Raw genomic sequence first — 24,495 nt, forward strand, 5'->3', positions numbered from 1 at the left:
TTAAAACTTCTGTTTTCCTGCAGTGCTTTTTTTTAGAGTTATTCTTGTCTTTTTTAGAACAACAGTATTTGTAGAACATAAACGCATAAATTCTCAGCCTTTGATGTGACGGATACAGAAAAAGACAGTAGGGACAAGGAAATGTTCCAGACTCCCCAGGTAATTGTCCTAAATAATCTGTTTTGTGATTATGTGAATTACACAGCTGGGGAAAAGCCACTATAAAGCCACTAAGAAAATAACTGAGGAAATAAGGTGCTAGAAATATTAACTAAAATTTGCAGTAAACTTAACATTGCGCGGTCAGCATGACTGTTGCAGTGATGACAGATGGTAAACGCATGCAACAACATTAGATCTTCTAATCATTCCAAGAAAAATAACCAGTAAAAATAATAAATATATTTGCACTGTTTTCTTGGGGGAAAAATATGACAATGAAATAACTTTTTTGATTTAAAAACTCTGTCTATAAAGGTAGATTCCAATTCTGTCCCTTTTATTTGTATAACATTGATTGTTTAACCACTGCCTTATTGTAAATATGATTAAACAGAAGCACAAAAGACCCAATAAAAATATAATAAAAACACTGGAGCAAGTCATAAAACAAGATCTGTTTAAATGCATAATGCGTTTATGCAAATGCTATTAAAGATGGTGGCTAAATATCCTTACATTTTGAGGCAAGAGGTAGAGTTCTAGTGACCATTGGAAAAGTGTACTATGATTGGGTGCCATCATCCATTGCATCCATTGTGTTTGCTGTTGACAATGATGGCCACTTAGTAGAAGGTAGTTGGAGACAGTTACACATTCTGTACAAACTGGGGCATGGTAGAATGCCAAGAGGGTTTTGTGGCAATGCAGAGGAAGATGTTTTAGGAAACATGATGGGGATTCTCCAGAAAAGGATATAAGCAAGGTAACCTTTTTGGTCAACCCTGGGTCTTGTTTCAGAAAACATCCTCAAATTTCCTCTTGAGAAGTTCTCTGGTGGTCCTCCACCAAAAAAGAAGACAAAGCAAATGTACTTTCCACCATCCCTTGAAATGATACATTGTAGTTCCATCTTACCTTGTGGAGTATTGAAACCATTTCCTTAGACCAGGCAGGTGGATAGGTAACAGTTGCTGTATGAAACACGTGGACAATGTCTGTCGCTGCACTGCTCGAATGTATGTGAAAAGGTCTCTGGAAAACAGTGATTACAAAAAATAATTTTTTTATTTCACAAAGAACAGAAGGAAGGACATAAATTGCTGTATTTGGCTTGGATTGACCATACTTCTGGGCATTTAGTGAAAGTAGGGATGGGTTTTGTTCTGGGCACATAGAAGAAAATGTCTGTTACAATGCTATATGAGTTGTTTAGAGATTTGATTAATTTAAATCTAATTAAATTGAAACTAGCCATAAGAATGTCAGGAGCTATACAAATGCTTACTTTTTTATGAGCTTCCATTATCTTCTTATTAACTGTGGCCAGGGGGAGGTTGTGTGTTCAGGCAGAGGCACTGGTTTGACTGTTTGTGCAAGGGCAGCAAATTGCTGCTTCACTCCTGGCCAACTGTCAGGTTCAGAAGTGGGGATCTACTGGAAAGTTGATGATGGAAGCTCCTAAAACTTTCATAATTTTATTTGATTTCGACTGATAACACACAAATAGGACAACACTGTATTCTGGGGCAGTAAAGGGATCCCCAGCCAGCATGTAATAAACAATGAATGTGCTTATTGAGAAAATGATGAATCAACCAATGGCCATTTTATTCTAGACTTTCAGATATGCCTTTGTATAGTTAGATAATTGTAATAATTTCAAGCAATCTTGAAACCAGAACTAAGTGGCTACCAAAATAAACTACTAATAATACTGTAACCACTTTAAGACCAAGTCTTTTCTGATATTTGTTGTTTATATGTAAAAATCAATATTTTTTGCTAGAAAAATACTTAGAAACCCCAAACAGTATATATATTTTTTAAAGCAGAGGCCCTAGCGAATAAATTGGTGGGTGTTTTTTATGTTATTTTCACACACAAATTTTTTTTACACTTTTTTGAATTTTAACGCACAAAAACACAATATAATACCCAATTGTTTGGTAAAATATAAAAGATGATGTTACACTGAGTAAATAGTCACGCTTATTATAGCATTACAACAAATCAGACTAAAGTCTTATGAACTCACCCTGCCTCTTAGAAGCTCATATGCAGTAACTCCTAAAGACCACCAATCAACAGCAAAATTATAACAAATTTGTTCTCTTGGGTAGAACATTTCTGGAGCTGTGCAAAGAACACAAGTAGCAATAAATAAAATACGTACAGAAGACTATATTTGACATTATGCAAACATATATTGTAAGTAAGGAGAGTAAATTTTCTTGAAATGTATGAATATGTTTCAAACAAATGTTAGGTAAAATCAAGCTGTACCTTTTTATGCATTGCAACCATTGTATCAGTGTTGGGCTTAAAGTTACATTTTTAAATGTGCCTGCCTTGGTCAACACTTGTTGGTAAAGTAGAATTCCATACTTAATGTCACTTTAAATAGTTTGTGCCAAACTGTATTTCTGTTACAGAACAATGTGGATGCTGGATGTGCTGTAATGCACTATAATGGACTGTAATAGCAATACGTACATACAGCAAGCAGTGTTGTGTTATGGCTGCAGTTCAGATAACTTCCTGTCTGCTGAAAGATATAAAGAGAGTGCTACTCTGCCTTTCAGGAGAAACCTTGTAAGTTTATCAATGAATACAAGGTTTCCACTGATTGGATGATGTCCTGATCTTTACCTTGACCAGTTAGTGGAAGCCTTGTATTCACAGCTAAAAATGCAAGGCTTCTACTGAATGGTAGAGAAGCATTAAGACTGACTCTCTTAATATTCAGCAGCAGAACAGAAATTGTCCATACCACTTCCGGAACTTAGAACCACTTACTGTATATAGCTAATGCTACTACCAATACATCACACCATAGTTTTTTAATGAGTATAGTTTGTTTGGGCCAGTTTAGTCCAAACAAACTATGTAAAGTTACAATAAACATGGAAATCTACTTTAATTTGCAAAGGATAAGCAATTAAAATAGTAACACACACAAAAGGAAAAATGTAATATACTGCAGCTTATATATTCTTAGACTTGGTGGCTACATTTGCTTTCTTTCTTTGGGCTTTTTTGTTTTCTTTTCACCTGGTGATCCTGCCACTAAGGCTGTTATTTTCAACTTCCTTTAACAGACAGTTAGAGTGATGAAACAAACCATTTATCACTGACAGGGGTGCTAACAATGGTCAGCTTGTAACCATTTATGTAAAGCTTTATCCCAAAATGAAAAAAAACTAGGTTCAATAACTGCTTAAAAAGTGTTAGCTGGTGTTTGGTTTTAATTTGGTGATCAAGTCAATTTAAATCTCCTAGTCCATCTGACAATATCCTCTCAGTACAGTGAACAGGCTCCTTTTAATCTCGACCATCGTTTATATGCTGCTATCTTCAGGTGAGGACACAAAAAAAGATGAGGCAAACAAAGTTGTTTGGGCGGCCCATATAATCCCTTCCTCAATTTTTTAGCATGCAATCAAAGGAAAATGCCAGGACAGAGGAGACAGTGGCTAGTTTCCTGTACTGTACTCCAAGAAAAGGGTTTCACATGTAAGTCAAAAATCCTATTTCCTAATCATACAATAGAGGAAACAAGCTTCTTTAAATCCTGACCATAGGATGTCCAAAAGCAACACAACTGAGGGGCGTGCAAAACAGCAAGCAAAACGAACAGGACCAAATGAGAGAACCAAGTTTCCAAGTAAAAGAGCGGCTTAAAGCACCTTACAGATGAAGCTGGTATCAGTAGAGGTCTATACATACACCTGGTAAAGCTTTACAAAGTAGAAGATGGGAGCTGTTAAATCTGAGAAAAATAATCTGCACGCACTACATCTAAACAACGTAGAGAGCTCTCTTCGAGGTGTTTAGAATCAGCACAAAGACAAGGCAAGATGATGTCTTGATATGGGTGGAAAAAGGAAACCACCTTAGGGAGAAATGAGGTTTGAAAACTTTACCAACGTTATGAAGAACAAAAAAGGGTTCTTTACAGGATAAGACCACCAGATCTAACTCACAGACATGAAAAACTACCATATGAGTAAGGAATAGCCAAGGGAATACCCTGAATAGGCTCATAGGGAGGCTTCTGTAACACTGACTGGACCAAATTATGATCCAAAGGTGAGACAAGTGGGAGTACAGGAGGAAAATTTATAGCGAAACCCTGGACAAAGGCTTTTACCAGGTAATGAGTGTCTGAAGAAAATGGCCAAATCAGACACTATACCTTTCAGGGTGCTCAAAGTCCAATGTGGCTCCACCACAGATTAGAGGAAGGACAGGTTACGTCACATAGAGTACCATTTAGGGTAAAATTTCCATGCCTCTCCCAATGTGAAGTGACCCTTCCAAGAGTGGTGATATATCTTGCAAGATGTTGATTTTCTTGCTTTAAGTAGTGTAGGAATAACAGAGTCAAAGAAATCCTGCTCTCTCAGGACTTTGGTTTCAACAGCCAAACTGTCAAAGTCAGCAACCACAAAGCAACATGGTAGACCAATCTTTGAGACAGAAGGCATAGTTGGTCTGCAAGTGCTCAGAGTGTATCGAGTACCAAATTCTTCTGGGCTGTTTCAATGCCACTAAGATCACCGAAATGCCCTCCATCTCGATCCTGCAAAGCAATTGAGGAAGAATCCATAGTGGAAGGAAGGTGTACATCAGATGCCCCAGAACACTTTGGGGTGAAGAGACCATTCCTCCAGGATCCACACATTGACAACCGAGAAGGTCTGTCTGCCAACTATCTACTCCAGGAATATGGGATGCAGACATTGCTGGAAAATGCCTTTTGGACCAAGCCAGAATTAGGTCTGCTTCTTGACAAGCACTGCAGCTTCTGGTGCCCTTGCTGGCTGCCCCTGTAGCTGCTTGGTCCAACACAGTGGAGACCCTTTCTGGCTGCTCCTGTAGCTGCCTGGTCCAACACAGTGGAAATAGAAGAATCGCACTTTAGTTCGAGATTTTTGATAGGAAGTCGACTTCCTTGACAACCATGTGCCTTGGATTGTTGCTGTCCTTAGGAGACCTCCTCAGTCTGACAGGCTGGCATCGGTCATTAAAAACATCTAGGTTAAAGGGAGAAAAGACTTCCCTGATTCCAGTGCAGGGCTGGTAAGCCACAAGGTCAGAGATATCCTGGCCCTTTGACATAGGCATTCTCATAGATTGAGGGAGATTGTCCCACACAGTCAGCACATAGAGCTGCAGAGTTCTGGAGTGAAGCTGGGCAAACATCATTGCTTTGAATGAAGCCAACAGTGGCCCTGGATCTTTTCAGAGCCTGGACTGGCTCTGTGTTGTGAACTAACTGCTCTCCTGTGATCCATATGAGAAGTACAGCCAAAAAAGTTTTGGCTATACTTCTATTTTCTTCTCTTTTAATCCATGAGATCAGTTTTGCTATGCAAATTCTTAATGAGAGTACTTGACAATATTTTACTTTTATTTTTCTATCTTTCACTGAAGCACTACCAATGGAACGCTGAGTTGCTTTGGCATCCAGCAAAAAAAATTAATTTTTTTTTACTAAAAAAAAAAAATCACCTTCTGTAGCATAGGACATCCTTAAGCTGGTCATTTTTCATTCAGCCTGTTGGCAGATTTCTTTGTCCACAGAAATAAGGTGGATGGAGCAAATATCCTGGTCAGGACATTGTATTCTGATGGCGGCACCCACTGCTGTCAAAATACAGTAGTCAGTAGCTGCAGCTAATTGGCTGCTGCCTCTAATCAAGGAAATTTTTCCAACATGTTGCTTTCACAGAAGACGATCAAATGATCAACTTCTGTTGACTGGGAACAGCAACACATTGATCAAAATGTTGCCAGTCCCTGCTGAACTGGCCCAATTTCAATCAGAATGTGGCCAGCTTTAGACCTTAGATTGAATCTTATATCTAAGAAAGACTGCTTATATGAGGTTGTATAAACAGGTTGTATAAAGATTGCTTATATGAGGTTATAAAGAGGTTGTATAAGTTCCAAGCCTTATAGTAGAATTTCAGGCTAAACCGAACTAGTCTTAAAAATGCTCCCTCTCTCCCCCTATCACTTATGTTAGCTGTCCTGTATAAGAAAGATGTGCATATTACTCTCTCCTCCCCCCTGCAACAGCCACTGGCTGACACGGTGGACCATGTAACCGGATGAGTGCAGCCGGAACCCAAAGCTCCCCCAAGCTGGACACTCAGCAACACACAGCACACACACTGAAACTAAAGATATAACCAAAAGACTGCAATGCCACCAGTCACCTTTAGAGGGAGACTATCTTTCTGTTGCTGGCAGTGAGATCTGTTCCTGCTTATGGCAGATATCATAGCCTCTACACCCTTAAGGTCATCTGCATGCAATTCTTTTGACCATCTTGTACTCTGATTACCTAAAAATTCCAGGCACCTCTAACTATGCTGTTCTGAAAAAAAAAATGTTTGGAAATCCCTTTTAAGCTCATTAAACTTGAAGCTGCTTAAAACCAAGGCTGACTGGCAAGTACTTTAACCCTTTAAACTCTTTTCTGTTATCTGTTTGCTGTGCTGCTATGCTCTGTATATATATATATATATATATATTGGTTACATCTATTTTCTGTAAATATTTCTACTGCACCCTTTTGACCTTTTAGTAATAAATCTTACTTTCTGAAAGTGTTGAACTGTTTCTGTAGTTCTTTAATGTGACTTACGAATCCCTGCCGCTGAAGAGCGCTACTATGAGTGTTTAACCCTCTGTATAACCGGTTTGTAGAGATAGTGGTATACAGGTGAATAACCAATCATCCTAGTGTATTGCTGAGTTTCCTCTTTCTCTGTACAAAAAAAAGGTGAAGGCAGTGTGAAGGGTTAATTGCGTAATTAACCCGACCCAGTAACAATCGCATTCAGGCTGCCGGTACGTCGATTTGTGGTCCGATTAGCTGGAAAATCGGTGTGCAGGGTGCAGCTGGGTGTGGCATTGTTATGCACGTGACATCGCGGTTTTAGATTGGCTAATCCTTCGGTCACCAGTTTGGTGAGAAAGTCTGGGGTCTGACGCCGTGCCCGTCACACTAAGCACTAATGGCCTCTTGCCTGGTTTCTTGTCAGTTTAATGGTGCTTGCTATTAGCAACCAAATATTGAATAATGTGGAAGATAACTGCTTCTTCTAATGGTAATAGTCGCTGTGATTACATATATATGTGTCATTAGATTTTATATAATTATTTATAATTTGTAACTATTCTATTTTTTATTTTTTTTAGTGGTTGAGTTTATTGAAATCGTACAAAAGTATAGCAAGTCAAGGTACATAAACTATTTTATTTATATAGTTATTAAAATAAGAAGATTTAGCAGTGATAAAATTAATCTATACTCCACTCTGATTGCAGGAAATAGCAAGGAGTTCCTCGCTCACTGATGCTAACAACCGTACACAACAATTAAAAAAACAAAAAACAAATGGACCTGTACACTTTGCAATTGCGAACATTTGAAAAAAATGTGGGTTTACTTGTTGTTTGCATTACAGAAAATTCTCTAACGTTAAAGAGTGTCACTAACTGACAATGGCATCTTGTGGTTGCGGGCAAGCAGGATTAGATGCTGCTTTGCTTCTATCTATGGTTTTACATGCATTTCAAACTCCTACACATGTGTGGCTATTACAAACCCACATGAAGGTGTCATGCACCTTCGGGAGGAATAGTCATATTATAGAGAATAAATGTAACTGGGGAGTATAATTTAGAAGTCTAGCTGTGAGGAAATGACACCTCAATTTCACTTTGTAGAGAAGCAATTTACTGCAAGAAAAATCTTGCCACTGGAGCTCTGAACAGACACAATAAGCTGGCAGGTGTTATTTTTCATTGGGGCCTCAACCACTTTCTCTTAATGAGTTAGCTAATGACTGATTAATTTTAACTACACAAAGAGTTAACATATTAGGCCAGCCCTGAAACTGATAGTTTTGTTTTATTACATACTGGAGTGTTTCACCATGTGACAATTTTTCATATCACTTGGGAACTCTACTGATGATTTATCTGATTCTGCACTCGAGTTTTTGAGTCACACTAAAGTCAGCCATACATGGGTCGAATTCTGAAAGAATATCGAAAATCTTTTCTAAGAATTTTCGTTTGAATTTTGCACCATTTGCGGGCCACAGAAACAACCAATTTTCGTGCGACCATTGAATTTGAGTGATAGGGCATGTTGGAAATTTTTTGAAAAAAGAACAAATTTCTAATCAATTATGGGAGAATCGTGCGAGAAATATAATTGAAAAAAAAAACCAAGCATGAGCTCTGACCTGGAAAGAAAAAAACATTCTTGGCCATGAAAATTCTTGTCTGTAGCAACATGTGAAATTGAAGGCTTGGTTGGTCAAATTTTGAAATCAATGGTGGCACCATCAAATTACAAAATGCACTAAATTTCTGATTTTTCTAAAGAAAATTACTTTGGAATTCGACCCATGTATGGCCTGCATAAGACCTCATGCACACTGGACATTTTTGCAGCTGCTTCTAGGGGTGTCATGAGTTTTTTTTTTCCTGCCACTAAGCTCCCCTGCATGTTAGCCTCCAGGAGCAGCAGAGTTTTGGCAGAAAAAACTCTTGATGCTGCTAAACATGCCTAAATGATAGGCTAGGGTTTCTACCTCATCCATTTAAAACTGAACACATATTAACTACACAGGTTCTGTGGCTGATTAAGGTGGTAATTAAAACCCCCCCCAGTGCCTTATTTGCATTAAATTAGCCTCAGAACCTGTGTAATTAATATGTGTTCGGTTTTAAAGGCATGTGGTAGCAACCCTACGCTAGGTACATTTAGCACTTGAGGGTTTATTCATTTTAACAGGCAGAATAAATTATTATTATTATTATAGCCAATGAAATTACTTAGCCTCAAAACTCTTGAAGGCTGAAAACATGCCTAAAAGCTTGTAAAAGCTTTAGACATTTTAACAAGCGTCAGACTTTTTTTCTGCCAAAACGCTGCTGCCAAGAGGAAAGTGCTTAAGTGCAACGTAGCCTTCGCTATTGATGTCTCTTCACATTTGCCCTCTGTATCGGGCTATCATAATTGGATTTATGTGATGATATTTTTTACCCTCTGTACTACTTTTTCTAAAATTTAATAAAACATATTGAACGTAAAAAAAAATGTAAAAAACAATAAACATGTAATTAAGAGCAAGTTCACATTAGATGCAGTCCAGTGTGCTTTTTTTGTGCATCAAAAATGAATGCACAGTTTTATCCATATATTCCAATGTCCCTAGTTCACACCAGTGCAGTCAGTTCAAGGTGCAGAAAAAAAAGTAGAACATGCTGCACTTTCTGCACAGAACTATACTGGAACATAGCAAACTTCATCAAAACTGCACTGCAAAGGAGTGTGGTGTGACCTGTAAGCAAAAATGTATCTGGAATGCATCCAGAGTGTGTTTTTGTGGTGTGAACTGGCCCCAAGGGCTCATTTACAGGGGTTCTCTGGCCCATACAGTATGAATGAGTGGTTTATTTGTGGGGCTGGAACCGCCTGTTGTTCAATGGGAATACAGTGGCTACACGAACGCAGTCCGAGCTCCTAATTATGACAGGTATGCAGTTGTGGTTTGGTGGCCCCGAATGCATAGTGTGTGGCCATACAACTACATGTCTGTCAAATTAAGACCTGTGGCTGTGTTTTACAGCTGCTGCATCCTCATGGAGTAACATAGGTTGCCTGCACACAGCCTCAATACCTCATTCACACACGGAGCTTTATTTATTTACTCAATACAGCTTTATCTTTTAGATTTAGCAGGACTTGTGCAAGTTATGTTGTGTTTGTGTGTGCTAATAATAAGTTTAGTGTATTTTTAGCAAAAATATCGTTTTGCTTTTTTCGGGAAGGGGGTGGCTGTCAGGTAGGATTTCTAACAGTGGCCCCGTTGAAGGCAGGGGCGTATTTACCACAAGGCAAACAAGGCATTTGCCTAAGACGGCATTTTTTAGGGGGGCAGCGCTGTCCCGCAGAAGAAGGAACACACGCTGCATGGGGACCATGTAGGATCCATAAGAGCCTGCGGGCTGCTTGATAGTGTATGCAGAGCCTGAATCTAGGTCTCAGGGATGACCAGAGCTGTGAAGGTGAGTGTCTGTGAGTTTCTTTCTCTCTCTTGCAGGGATGGGAGGGGGTGGCAGCAGGTGTATGGGGGAGGCGGTGGTGGTGGAAGGCTCTTTTTGGCCGGGGGGAAGGTGGTGTTGGTTGGTGTCAGGCTCTTTCCGTGGGGGAGGATGTTGGTAAGTGTCAGGCTCTCTCATTTGGGGGGTTGTTATTCAGTGTTATATGCTCTCCACAGTGGGGGGGGGCGCGTTAGTCAGTGTCAGGCTCTCTCCTTTGGGGGGTTGTTGGTCGGTGTTATATGCTCTCCACAGTGGGGGGGGCGTGTTGGTCATTGTCAGGCTCTCTCCTTTGGGGGGTGGGTTGCTGGTTGGTGTTATGCTCTCTCCATGGTGGGGGGAAGTTGGTCAGTGTCAGGCTTTCTCCTTTGGGGGGGTTGTTGATTTGTGTTATATGCTCTCCACAGTGGGGGGGGGCGTGTTGGTCAGTGTCAGGCTCCCTCCTTTGGGGGGTTGTTGGTCGGTGTTATACGCTCTCCACTGTGGGGGGGCGTGTTGGTCAGTGTCTGGCTCTCTCCGCGGGAAAGGTTGAGGTGGATGATTTTTGTATTGCCTAGGGCAGCACAAAATCTATATGCACCACTGGCTGAAGGGCATATAAGTTGCTGTTCAGTTAGCAGGGGGCTCACACTTCTGTTGTCTATAGGTCATGTGATGATCATCTGTAGCAATCAAAACTTTCCCAGTAACTAAATTAACTGCTGTATGTAATGCTGTAAATATTGCTCCCTTATTCTTTCTAAAATATTGTTAATGTAATCTTCTAGTAAATGATATCATTTCCCTTTGTCTCACAAATGGCTTCTTTGCGCAGTCAAGCATTAGTATATTATCTATATTGTTCATGGCACAGCACATTTGCAGACATCAGCCTTATTCTATCAGATCTTGCCAAGCACAGGCACCACACAAATCTTTGAAGGCACAGTACTGGCTTCTGTTCAGGTGATTTGTCATGCGGTTTTGGCTCTGCACTAAAGATGTTGCCATAAGTGAAAGTACTAGAGCAACTTAATAGCATTCTGGGAATAGCTGTATAATGAAATGGCTTTCAGTATCAATAATGACTCTGATACAGATATACACCCTTATAAGAACAATTTTATTTTAGAACTAGTTAAAATGAGTTATAATATTTCAAAAACAAAATATGGAGAACACTTACCCATATAAGGCTTTGTCCCAGCAACTGTTGTGATCTTGGTACCTTGGTTGACCAGAGTAGCGATATTGAAGTCTGTGATATGTACATGCCCTACACAAAAAAATGACATTTAAATCATGCATACAAATAAGCAGGACATGGAAAGGTAATTTAAAGTAGGACTATAGGCAAAACTTTTTTTTTCAGTTTGGATAGAGTAAGGGAGGATTATAACCCGTTAGATTTTTGCCATCTGTATCCAATTGCAGAGATTTTCCTTCACTTCCCATAGTCAACCAGGAAGTGAGAGGAAATCCCTGCAAATTAGGGGAATTCCTTAGGGACCTCCAGGTCACCAGACCTAATGTCCACCTTTGGAAGATTTTCCTTCTATTACTTTTCTGGGGACATCCCAAAATGTGGGCTTTTCTTTTACTTAAACTTTCAAGGATAATGGTAAACAGGACAAATAGAGAAGGTGAATCTCCCAGGAACAGACAGCAATAAAAACTAACAAACGTTCTACTCCCTCTCCACTCTATCCAAAACTTTCAAAAAGTTTTGCCTTTTGTTATACTTCAAAGGGATATTAAAGGCAATTTAAAAAAAAATAACAGACATGTCATACTTACCTGCTCTGTGCAGTGGTTTTGCACAGAGCAGCCCCGATCCTCCCCTTCTTTGGTCCCCCACTGACACTCCTGGCCCCTCCCTCCTGCCGAGTACACCTAGAGCAAGCAGTTTGCTATGAGGGCACCCAAGCTGTCTTGCTCTTGAGCCGTTTCTCTGTGTGTCCATTAACACACAGAGCTGCGGCTCAGCCTCACCCCCCTCTCTCTCCTCATTGGCTCACTGGCTGTGATTGACAGCAGCGGGAGCCAATGGCTCCCGCTGCTGTCTCAGCCAATGACGAGGGAGAGTCCCCAGCTCTTGTGCACATCACTGAATTATGGTGGGGCTTAGGTAAGTATTAGGGGGGCTGGGGGCACTACTGCACACAGAAGGATTTTTACCTTCATGTATAGAATGTAGAGATGAGCGAAGAAATGAAAAATTCGATTCGACTGATTCGGCGAATTCGTGGACAATATTCGATTCGAGTCGAATAAATTCGCTGTGAATTTAACTTAAAAAAGGGTGTTTCTAGGCTTCAGAGAGACTTAATATTAGTGCAGAACACTGTACCTTTAATTTAAATGCCCTTGGAGTCTGCTGGGGAAGAGAAATAATACTGTCTGTCAGTATGACATGCAGATGAGTGCCGTCGATCTTAGAATCACTGCACACTTCACTCCTTTGGCCAGTCACGGGGCCAAAACCAGTGTTTGGAGCCACAGTGTGGCGGTGGAGGCAGCAGCAATGGGAGGCCATACAGCAACCTATGACAAAATGGAAACCAGCAGGAGCGTGAGGAGACCTGAAAGTGGCACATGGCAGAGTGGGAGCAATGGGAGGCGGTACAGGGACCCAGGTCACACTGTGGGCCCAGCAGCAGCGTGACCAGGCGGTACGGGGGCCCATGGCCGATATGGGGCTTGGTGGCACCTATGGAAGGCCTGTAATCTGCCAGCAACCTATGACAAAATGGACAACCGCAGGAGTGTGAGGAGATTTCAAAGTGGCACATGGCAGAGTGGAAGCAATGGGAGGCCGTACAGGGACCCAGGTCACACTGTGGGACCAGCATCAGCGTGAACAGGCGGTACGGGGGCCCATGGCCGATTTGACCTCATTCATCCCATAGTCCTGCCGACTCACGAATAGCGTGGCCTCCTCAAAGGGCCTGAGCAAGCGCAGGTGTCACACATGAGCTGACAATGGCTGACATCTAAGTTACACAGGGAGTACCTTTATCCGCTTTTAACATCAGGAAATCTGTGATGGCCTTTAGCTGTTCGTAAAGGCGGTCTAACATATGTAGGGTTGAATTACACCTTGTTGCAACGTCACAGCATGAGGAGTCGGTACGGGGGCCCATGGCAGATTACATGTCTGGCAGCAGCAATGGGAGGCCCGTAATCTGCCAGCACCCTATGTCAAAAAATTTAACACACCAGCAGTGTGAAGAGACCTGAAAGTGGCACATGGCAGCAGAGTGTGGCGATGGAGACAGCAGCAATGGGAGGCCGTACAGGGACCCATGAGAGACTCTGGACTTGGCAGCAGCATGAGGAGGCGGTATATAGGGGCCCATGGCAGATTAGGGGCCTGGCAGCAGCTATGTGAGGCCCGTAATCTGCCTGCACCCTATGTCAAAAAATTTAACACACCAGCAGTGTGAAGAGACCTGAAAGTGGCACATGGCAGCAGAGTGTGGCGATGGAGACAGCAGCAATGGGAGGCCGTACAGGGACCCATGAGAGACTCTGGACTTGGCAGCAGCATGAGGAGGCGGTATATAGGGGCCCATGGCAGATTAGGGGCCTGGCAGCAGCTATGTGAGGCCCGTAATCTGCCTGCACCCTATGTCAAAAAATTAAACACACCAGCAGTGTGAAGAGACCTGAAAGTGGCACATGGCAGCAGAGTGTGGCGATGGAGACAGCAGCAATGGGAGGCCGTACAGGGACCCATGAGAGACTCTAGACTTGGCAGCAGCATGAGGAGGCGGTATATAGGGGCCCATGGCAGATTAGGGGCCTGGCAGCAGCTATGTGAGGCCCGTAATCTGCCTGCACCCTATGTCAAAAAATTAAACACACCAGCAGTGTGAAGAGACCTGAAAGTGGCACATGGCAGAGTGTGGCGATGGAGACAGCAGCAATGGGAGGCCGTACAGGGACCCATGACAGACTCTAGACTTGGCAGCAGCATGAGGAGGCGGTATATAGGGGCCCATGGCAGATTAGGGGCCTGGCAGCAGCTATGTGAGGCCCGTAATCTGCCTGCACCCTATGTCAAAAAATTAAACACACCAGCAGTGTGAAGAGACCTGAAAGTGGCACATGGCAGCAGAGTGTGGCGATGGAGACAGCAGCAATGGGAGGCCGTACAGGGACCCATGAGAGACTCTAGACTTGGCAGCAGCATGAGGAGGCGGTATATAGGGGCCCATGGCAGATTAGGGGCCTGGCAGCAGCTATGTGAGGCCCGTAATCTGCCTGCACCCTATGTCAAAAAATTTAACACACCAGCAGTGTGAAGAGACCTGAAAGTGGCACATGGCAGCAGAGTGTGGCGATGGAGACAGCAGCAATGGGAGGCCGTACAGGGACCCATGACAGACTCTAGACTTGGCAGCAGCATGAGGAGGCGGTATATAGGGGCCCATGGCAGATTAGGGGCCTGGCAGCAGCTATGTGAGGCCCGTAATCTGCCTGCACCCTATGTCAAAAAATTAAACACACCAGCAGTGTGAAGAGACCTGAAAGTGGCACATGGCAGCAGAGTGTGGCGATGGAGACAGCAGCAATGGGAGGCCGTACAGGGACCCATGAGAGACTCTAGACTTGGCAGCAGCATGAGGAGGCGGTATATAGGGGCCCATGGCAGATTAGGGGCCTGGCAGCAGCTATGTGAGGCCCGTAATCTGCCTGCACCCTATGTCAAAAAATTTAACACACCAGCAGTGTGAAGAGACCTGAAAGTGGCACATGGCAGAGTGTGGCGATGGAGACAGCAGCAATGGGAGGCCGTACAGGGACCCATGACAGACTCTAGACTTGGCAGCAGCATGAGGAGGCGGTATATAGGGGCCCATGGCAGATTAGGGGCCTGGCAGCAGCTATGTGAGGCCCGTAATCTGCCTGCACCCTATGTCAAAAAATTTAACACACCAGCAGTGTGAAGAGACCTGAAAGTGGCACATGGCAGCAGAGTGTGGCGATGGAGACAGCAGCAATGGGAGGCCGTACAGGGACCCATGAGAGACTCTGGACTTGGCAGCAGCATGAGGAGGCGGTATATAGGGGCCCATGGCAGATTAGGGGCCTGGCAGCAGCTATGTGAGGCCCGTAATCTGCCTGCACCCTATGTCAAAAAATTAAACACACCAGCAGTGTGAAGAGACCTGAAAGTGGCACATGGCAGCAGAGTGTGGCGATGGAGACAGCAGCAATGGGAGGCCGTACAGGGACCCATGAGAGACTCTAGACTTGGCAGCAGCATGAGGAGGCGGTATATAGGGGCCCATGGCAGATTAGGGGCCTGGCAGCAGCTATGTGAGGCCCGTAATCTGCCTGCACCCTATGTCAAAAAATTTAACACACCAGCAGTGTGAAGAGACCTGAAAGTGGCACATGGCAGCAGAGTGTGGCGATGGAGACAGCAGCAATGGGAGGCCGTACAGGGACCCATGAGAGACTCTAGACTTGGCAGCAGCATGAGGAGGCGGTATATAGGGGCCCATGGCAGATTAGGGGCCTGGCAGCAGCTATGTGAGGCCCGTAATCTGCCTGCACCCTATGTCAAAAAATTAAACACACCAGCAGTGTGAAGAGACCTGAAAGTGGCACATGGCAGCAGAGTGTGGCGATGGAGACAGCAGCAATGGGAGGCCGTACAGGGACCCATGAGAGACTCTGGACTTGGCAGCAGCATGAGGAGGCGGTATATAGGGGCCCATGGCAGATTAGGGGCCTGGCAGCAGCTATGTGAGGCCCGTAATCTGCCTGCACCCTATGTCAAAAAATTTAACACACCAGCAGTGTGAAGAGACCTGAAAGTGGCACATGGCAGCAGAGTGTGGCGATGGAGACAGCAGCAATGGGAGGCCGTACAGGGACCCATGACAGACTCTAGACTTGGCAGCAGCATGAGGAGGCGGTATATAGGGGCCCATGGCAGATTAGGGGCCTGGCAGCAGCTATGTGAGGCCCGTAATCTGCCTGCACCCTATGTCAAAAAATTTAACACACCAGCAGTGTGAAGAGACCTGAAAGTGGCACATGGCAGAGTGTGGCGATGGAGACAGCAGCAATGGGAGGCCGTACAGGGACCCATGACAGACTCTAGACTTGGCAGCAGCATGAGGAGGCGGTATATAGGGGCCCATGGCAGATTAGGGGCCTGGCAGCAGCTATGTGAGGCCCGTAATCTGCCTGCACCCTATGTCAAAAAATTTAACACACCAGCAGTGTGAAGAGACCTGAAAGTGGCACATGGCAGAGTGTGGCGATGGAGACAGCAGCAATGGGAGGCCGTACAGGGACCCATGACAGACTCTAGACTTGGCAGCAGCATGAGGAGGCGGTATATAGGGGCCCATGGCAGATTAGGGGCCTGGCAGCAGCTATGTGAGGCCCGTAATCTGCCTGCACCCTATGTCAAAAAATTTAACACACCAGCAGTGTGAAGAGACCTGAAAGTGGCACATGGCAGCAGAGTGTGGCGATGGAGACAGCAGCAATGGGAGGCCGTACAGGGACCCATGAGAGACTCTGGACTTGGCAGCAGCATGAGGAGGCGGTATATAGGGGCCCATGGCAGATTAGGGGCCTGGCAGCAGCTATGTGAGGCCCGTAATCTGCCTGCACCCTATGTCAAAAAATTTAACACACCAGCAGTGTGAAGAGACCTGAAAGTGGCACATGGCAGCAGAGTGTGGCGATGGAGACAGCAGCAATGGGAGGCCGTACAGGGACCCATGACAGACTCTAGACTTGGCAGCAGCATGAGGAGGCGGTATATAGGGGCCCATGGCAGATTAGGGGCCTGGCAGCAGCTATGTGAGGCCCGTAATCTGCCTGCACCCTATGTCAAAAAATTTAACACACCAGCAGTGTGAAGAGACCTGAAAGTGGCACATGGCAGAGTGTGGCGATGGAGACAGCAGCAATGGGAGGCCGTACAGGGACCCATGACAGACTCTAGACTTGGCAGCAGCATGAGGAGGCGGTATATAGGGGCCCATGGCAGATTAGGGGCCTGGCAGCAGCTATGTGAGGCCCGTAATCTGCCTGCACCCTATGTCAAAAAATTTAACACACCAGCAGTGTGAAGAGACCTGAAAGTGGCACATGGCAGCAGAGTGTGGCGATGGAGACAGCAGCAATGGGAGGCCGTACAGGGACCCATGAGAGACTCTGGACTTGGCAGCAGCATGAGGAGGCGGTATATAGGGGCCCATGGCAGATTAGGGGCCTGGCAGCAGCTATGTGAGGCCCGTAATCTGCCTGCACCCTATGTCAAAAAATTTAACACACCAGCAGTGTGAAGAGACCTGAAAGTGGCACATGGCAGCAGAGTGTGGCGATGGAGACAGCAGCAATGGGAGGCCGTACAGGGACCCATGACAGACTCTAGACTTGGCAGCAGCATGAGGAGGCGGTATATAGGGGCCCATGGCAGATTAGGGGCCTGGCAGCAGCTATGTGAGGCCCGTAATCTGCCTGCACCCTATGTCAAAAAATTTAACACACCAGCAGTGTGAAGAGACCTGAAAGTGGCACATGGCAGAGTGTGGCGATGGAGACAGCAGCAATGGGAGGCCGTACAGGGACCCATGACAGACTCTAGACTTGGCAGCAGCATGAGGAGGCGGTATATAGGGGCCCATGGCAGATTAGGGGCCTGGCAGCAGCTATGTGAGGCCCGTAATCTGCCTGCACCCTATGTCAAAAAATTTAACACACCAGCAGTGTGAAGAGACCTGAAAGTGGCACATGGCAGCAGAGTGTGGCGATGGAGACAGCAGCAATGGGAGGCCGTACAGGGACCCATGAGAGACTCTGGACTTGGCAGCAGCATGAGGAGGCGGTATATAGGGGCCCATGGCAGATTAGGGGCCTGGCAGCAGCTATGTGAGGCCCGTAATCTGCCTGCACCCTATGTCAAAAAATTAAACACACCAGCAGTGTGAAGAGACCTGAAAGTGGCACATGGCAGCAGAGTGTGGCGATGGAGACAGCAGCAATGGGAGGCCGTACAGGGACCCATGACAGACTCTAGACTTGGCAGCAGCATGAGGAGGCGGTATATAGGGGCCCATGGCAGATTAGGGGCCTGGCAGCAGCTATGTGAGGCCCGTAATCTGCCTGCACCCTATGTCAAAAAATTAAACACACCAGCAGTGTGAAGAGACCTGAAAGTGGCACATGGCAGAGTGTGGCGATGGAGACAGCAGCAATGGGAGGCCGTACAGGGACCCATGACAGACTCTAGACTTGGCAGCAGCATGAGGAGGCGGTATATAGGGGCCCATGGCAGATTAGGGGCCTGGCAGCAGCTATGTGAGGCCCGTAATCTGCCTGCACCCTATGTCAAAAAATTAAACACACCAGCAGTGTGAAGAGACCTGAAAGTGGCACATGGCAGCAGAGTGTGGCGATGGAGACAGCAGCAATGGGAGGCCGTACAGGGACCCATGAGAGACTCTAGACTTGGCAGCAGCATGAGGAGGCGGTATATAGGGGCCCATGGCAGATTAGGGGCCTGGCAGCAGCTATGTGAGGCCCGTAATCTGCCTGCACCCTATGTCAAAAAATTTAACACACCAGCAGTGTGAAGAGACCTGAAAGTGGCACATGGCAGCAGAGTGTGGCGATGGAGACAGCAGCAATGGGAGGCCGTACAGGGACCCATGAGAGACTCTGGACCTGGCAGCAGCATGAGGAAGCGGTATATAGGGGCCTATGGCAGATTAGGGGCCTGGCAGCAGCTATAGGAGGCCCATAATCTGCCAGCACCCTATGTCAAAAAATTCAACACACCAGCAGTGTGTGAGGAGACCTCAAAGTGGCACATGTTTGAGGCATGATTCATGGCGGATTTAGTCAGTTGTGTCAGGAACTGGTGGTTTGAAATCCAGACTAATCCACGCCTGATTCATTTTCACAAACGTGAGTCTCTCCACACTTTGGGTGGACAGTCGTGTCCTCCGCGGAGTTACAATACCTCCTGCCGCACTAAACACGCGCTCCGATGCCACGCTACTGGCCGGGCATGACAGCCTTTCAAGGGCAAATTCAGCTAGTTGGGGCCAAAGGTCAAGTTTCGTTGCCCAGTAGTCAAGGGGATTGTCTACCTCGGTTGGCAGGGTGCTGTCCAAGTAGGCCCAAGCCTGTTGTTTGAGCTCCTGCTCCAGGTCCACCTGATGCTGCTGCTGCTGCTGCGGCTGGTTAGTAGTTTCCTCACTGCGCTGGTGAAGAAAGCTACTCATCATCGACTGCAGACTGAGGCAGCCACTGCTGGTGGAGCTGCCACTGCTCCTACCACCCCACCCCTCCCCTGCTGCCATGCCAGCGGAACGCGAGCGCACAGGGCCCACAGTGTCTGAGGATGGACGTTGGCGCACAAAGGCAGAGACCAACTGACTACATAGGTGGTTTTTATAGTACGTAATTTTGGCCTCCCTCTCAGCAGGTGTGAAAAAGGCCACCATTTTGGACCGGTAGCGAGGGTCCAACAAGGTGGACAGCCAAAAGTCATCCCTCTGTCTGATGGTTATTATTCGGCTGTCGCTACGCAAGCAACCGAGCATGCTATGGGCCATTTGTGCCAAGGAATGCGAGGGACTCCCTGCCTCCATCTCCACAGCATACTGCCACGGTGCGTCTGGGTCCTCTGTCTCCTCCTCCTCCTCCTCTACCAGATGCTCCTGCTCCTCCACTCCTGTCCGCTGAGTGGAAAAACCACCCATTTCACTCAATAATTCCTGAGCACAAATGTCCTCCTCTACCTCCTCCTCTTCTTCCTGTCCTGCCCCCACAGGGGTCATGTGGCGTTGACATCTGTGCGCCACGTCTACCGCACCCTGACCAGCCATTGTTAACAGCATTTGTTCCAGGACGTGCAACAGAGGAATGACGTCGTTCATCCCATAGTCCTGCCGACTCACGAATAGCGTGGCCTCCTCAAAGGGCCTGAGCAAGCGGCAGGTGTCACGCATGAGCTGCCAATGGCTGACATCTAAGTTACACAGGGGAGTACCTTTATCCGCTTGTAACATCAGGAAATCGGTGATGGCCTTTCGCTGCTCGTAAAGGCGGTCTAACATGTGTAGGGTTGAATTCCACCTTGTTGCAACGTCGCAGATCAGGCGATGCTGTGGAATTCCGTTCTGCCGCTGCAGCTCAATGAGGGTGTTCTTTGCGGTGTAGGAATGGCTGAAATGCATGCACAGTTTACGTGACATTTTAAGGATGTCTTGCAGTGGGATGGTGGATTTTAGGAACCGCTTGACAACCAGATTGAACACGTGAGCCATGCATGGCGCATGGCACAACCTTCCTTGACGCAGAGCAGACACCATGTTCTTTCCGTTGTCAGTCAACATGGTTCCGATTTTTAGTTTGCGCGGAGACAGCCATCTGTCGATTTCTCTGTTCATTACACTCAGCAGTTCCTCCCCTGTGTGACTACGTTCGCCAAGGCATACCAGGTGCAGCACAGCGTGACACCGTTGCGCCCTGCACATGTGATATGCCGGTCGGGTAATGGGACTTGGCACGGGGGTGGCGGCTGAGGACACGGCGGAAAAAGAGGTGGTAGAGGCGGACATGCTTGCTGGACCAAGGACGTGCAAACGTGGAGGCAAAAGCGTCGTGACCTGTCCAAGTTGCTGGTGCGGCTGTGCCGGCACCACGTTCACCCAGTGGGCCGTAAATGACATGTACTGTCCCTGACCGTAGTTACAGCTCCACACGTCGGCGCTGCCGTGCACTTTGGCAGAGACCGACATGCTCAAAGACTGGCCCACCATCTCTTCTACATGTGAATGCAGGGCTGGCACTGCCTTTTGGGCAAAGAAATGACGGCTTGGCACTCTCCACCGCGGCGCGGCACAAGCCATCATTTCTCGGAAAGGTGCTGAGTCCACCAGTTGGAAAGGGAGGGACTGCAGCACCAGCAACTTGGACAGGAGGACGTTCAGCTTTTGCACCGTCGGGTGCGTGCTCGCAAACTGTTGTCTCTTGGATACGGATTCCAAGAAAGACTGTTGACGGAATCCGAGAAGAGGAGTAGCAGGAGAAGGAGCATCTGAACGAGCGGAAGATGCCAATGAGCGACAACTCCCCTCAGCAGAGGTGTTGGAGCCTTGACTGGCTGATAGAGGGCGATTGACGACGTCGGGTGACGGAGCAAGTAACGGAGCGGGTGATGGAGCGGGGGCTGGGGCTGGCAGAACCGCCGTATGTTTATCACGGTTTTCCCAGGCCACCGAATGGTGACGCTGCATATGCTGACGCAACGCTGTAGTCCCAACATGGGCCCCCTGGCCACGCTTGCATTTCTGGCCACATAGTCGACATACGGCTACGTTTACTTCCTCGGGCGGCTTGAGGAAAAATTGCCACACCACCGAGTAGGAAACTTTGCCCCCGCTACTCTTCACTGGCTGACTGCTACTTCCTCCGTGCGCACCGGCACCACTACTGGCCGTGGTGGTAGGCTGCAGTGGAGCTGGTGCTCTACTCCGTGGACGTTTGGCTCCACTGACACTGATGCGACCCTGCTGCTGTCTCCTGGGCAACCCACCGACTGTTTTGCTCGCTGCCAAGCTGCCACCCTCTTCTCCTGATGATGCGGAAGAAATTGCCTGATGACGACGAGGCTGCCAAGTGCGATCAACCTCCTCATCATCAAGTAGGGTCTCCGCCTCACTACTAGCCCCCTCGGCTGCGTCTGGGTCAGGAGACAGACCTGTCTCTAGACCGGCTACCGAGCCACTCTCCTCGCCAGTACTTGTTCGCTTGGCTGCTGAAAAGGCCGATGTCTCCCCCCGTTCCTGACCGCCCTCTGTTAGCTCTTCCTCACTGTACAGTGGGGCTGAGCCCACAGCATGCGATACTTCGCTTGGTGAGGGAACAGCAAAGGACAGGGGCAGGTAGAGGACACGTGATTTCAGTGGGCTTGGTCCCGGGCCATGCCAACTAACGGTTGTGTCTGACGTACCCACCGACCGTTGGCTGTAGGTGTCAGAGGTGACCTGGGAAGAGGAAGACGACCGAGCCAACCAATCAATGACGGCAGGGTTGTCGGTGGAGACACGACCGCTGGATGACACCGGGAGCACTGGCCTCTGGCTGCGAATACTGCTGCCTCGACCCCTTCCTCTGCTGCCACGTCTGCTCGCTCCTAAAACATTGCCTCCTCTGCCACTCCTCTGCATGTTGTCTGACATACTATTTAATTCAACGATTAGGTGTCCCTGAGTAACAATTCTCTGGCACTCAGTAACAATTCTGTCTGTCCCTGAGTAACAATTCTCTGGCACTCAGTAACAATTCTGTCTGTCCCTGAGTATGAATTCTGTGGCCCTGAGTAACAATTCTGTGTCTGTGCGAGTAACAATTCTGTGTCTGTGCAAGTAACAATTTTGTGTCTGTGCGAGTAACAATTCTCTGGCACTCAGTAACAATTCTGTCTGTCCCTGAGTAACAATTCTCTGGCACTCAGTAACAATTCTGTCTGTCCCTAAGTAACAATTCTCTGGCACTCAGTAACAATTCTGTCTGTCCCTGAGTATGAATTCTGTGGCCCTGAGTAACAATTCTGTGTCTGTGCGAGTAACAATTCTGTGTCTGTGCAAGTAACAATTTTGTGTCTGTGCGAGTAACAATTCTCTGGCACTCAGTAACAATTCTGTCTGTCCCTGAGTAACAATTCTCTGGCACTCAGTAACAATTCTGTCTGTCCCTGAGTAACAATTCTCTGGCACTCAGTAACAATTCTGTCTATCCCTGAGTATGAATTCTGTGGCCCTGAGTAACAATTCTGTGTCTGTGCGAGTAACAATTCTGTGTCTGTGCAAGTAACAATTTTGTGTCTGTGCGAGTAACAATTCTCTGGCACTCAGTAACAATTCTGTCTGTCCCTGAGTAACAATTCTCTGGCACTCAGTAACAATTCTGTCTGTCCCTGAGTAACAATTCTCTGGCACTCAGTAACAATTCTGTCTGTCCCTGAGTAACAATTCTCTGGCACTCAGTAACAATTCTGTCTGTCCCTGAGTAACAATTCTCTGGCACTCAGTAACAATTCTGTCTGTCCCTGAGTATGAATTCTGTGGCCCTGAGTAACAATTCTGTGTCTGTGCGAGTAACAATTCTGTGTCTGTGCAAGTAACAATTTTGTGTCTGTGCGAGTAACAATTCTCTGGCACTCAGTAACAATTCTGTCTGTCCCTGAGTAACAATTCTCTGGCACTCAGTAACAATTCTGTCTGTCCCTGAGTAACAATTCTCTGGCACTCAGTAACAATTCTGTCTGTCCCTGAGTATGAATTCTGTGGCCCTGAGTAACAATTCTGTGTCTGTGCGAGTAACAATTCTGTGTCTGTGCAAGTAACAATTTTGTGTCTGTGCGAGTAACAATTCTCTGGCACTCAGTAACAATTCTGTCTGTCCCTGAGTAACAATTCTCTGGCACTCAGTAACAATTCTGTCTGTCCCTGAGTAACAATTCTCTGGCACTCAGTAACAATTCTGTCTGTCCCTGAGTAACAATTCTCTGGCACTCAGTAACAATTCTGTCTGTCCCTGAGTAACAATTCTCTGGCACTCAGTAACAATTCTGTCTGTCCCTGAGTAACAATTCTCTGGCACTCAGTAACAATTCTGTGTCTGTGCGAGTAACAATTCTGTGTCTGTGCAAGTAACAATTTTGTGTCTGTGCGAGTAACAATTCTCTGGCACTCAGTAACAATTCTGTCTGTCCCTGAGTAACAATTCTCTGGCACTCAGTAACAATTCTGTCTGTCCCTGAGTAACAATTCTCTGGCACTCAGTAACAATTCTGTCTGTCCCTGAGTATGAATTCTGTGGCCCTGAGTAACAATTCTGTGTCTGTGCGAGTAACAATTCTGTGTCTGTGCAAGTAACAATTTTGTGTCTGTGCGAGTAACAATTCTCTGGCACTCAGTAACAATTCTGTCTGTCCCTGAGTAACAATTCTCTGGCACTCAGTAACAATTCTGTCTGTCCCTAAGTAACAATTCTCTGGCACTCAGTAACAATTCTGTCTGTCCCTGAGTATGAATTCTGTGGCCCTGAGTAACAATTCTGTGTCTGTGCGAGTAACAATTCTGTGTCTGTGCAAGTAACAATTTTGTGTCTGTGCGAGTAACAATTCTCTGGCACTCAGTAACAATTCTGTCTGTCCCTGAGTAACAATTCTCT

The 24,495-nt window shown here is 46.4% G+C and overlaps 1 protein-coding gene across 2 annotated transcripts in view; it reads right to left on the minus strand.

Annotated features, from left to right (window-relative positions):
- Positions 1 to 24,495, minus strand: part of STK32A (serine/threonine kinase 32A) — a 261,142-nt gene that overhangs the window by 46,045 nt on the left and 190,602 nt on the right. For both annotated transcript variants that reach the window (XM_089673006.1, XM_089673005.1), the window contains exons 7-9: positions 11,459 to 11,548; positions 2,198 to 2,295; positions 1,078 to 1,194 (exon numbers count right to left, since the gene is read on the minus strand). In XM_089673006.1, the coding sequence (XP_089529132.1) occupies positions 1,078 to 1,194; positions 2,198 to 2,295; positions 11,459 to 11,548 (305 nt within the window). The remainder of the gene's footprint in view (positions 1 to 1,077; positions 1,195 to 2,197; positions 2,296 to 11,458; positions 11,549 to 24,495) is intronic.

This window comes from Staurois parvus, unplaced genomic scaffold, assembly GCF_062004578.1.
Source record: "Staurois parvus isolate SC_StPar_1 unplaced genomic scaffold, SC_StPar_1.0 ptg000133l, whole genome shotgun sequence".
NCBI classification, from domain to species: domain Eukaryota; kingdom Metazoa; phylum Chordata; class Amphibia; order Anura; family Ranidae; genus Staurois; species Staurois parvus.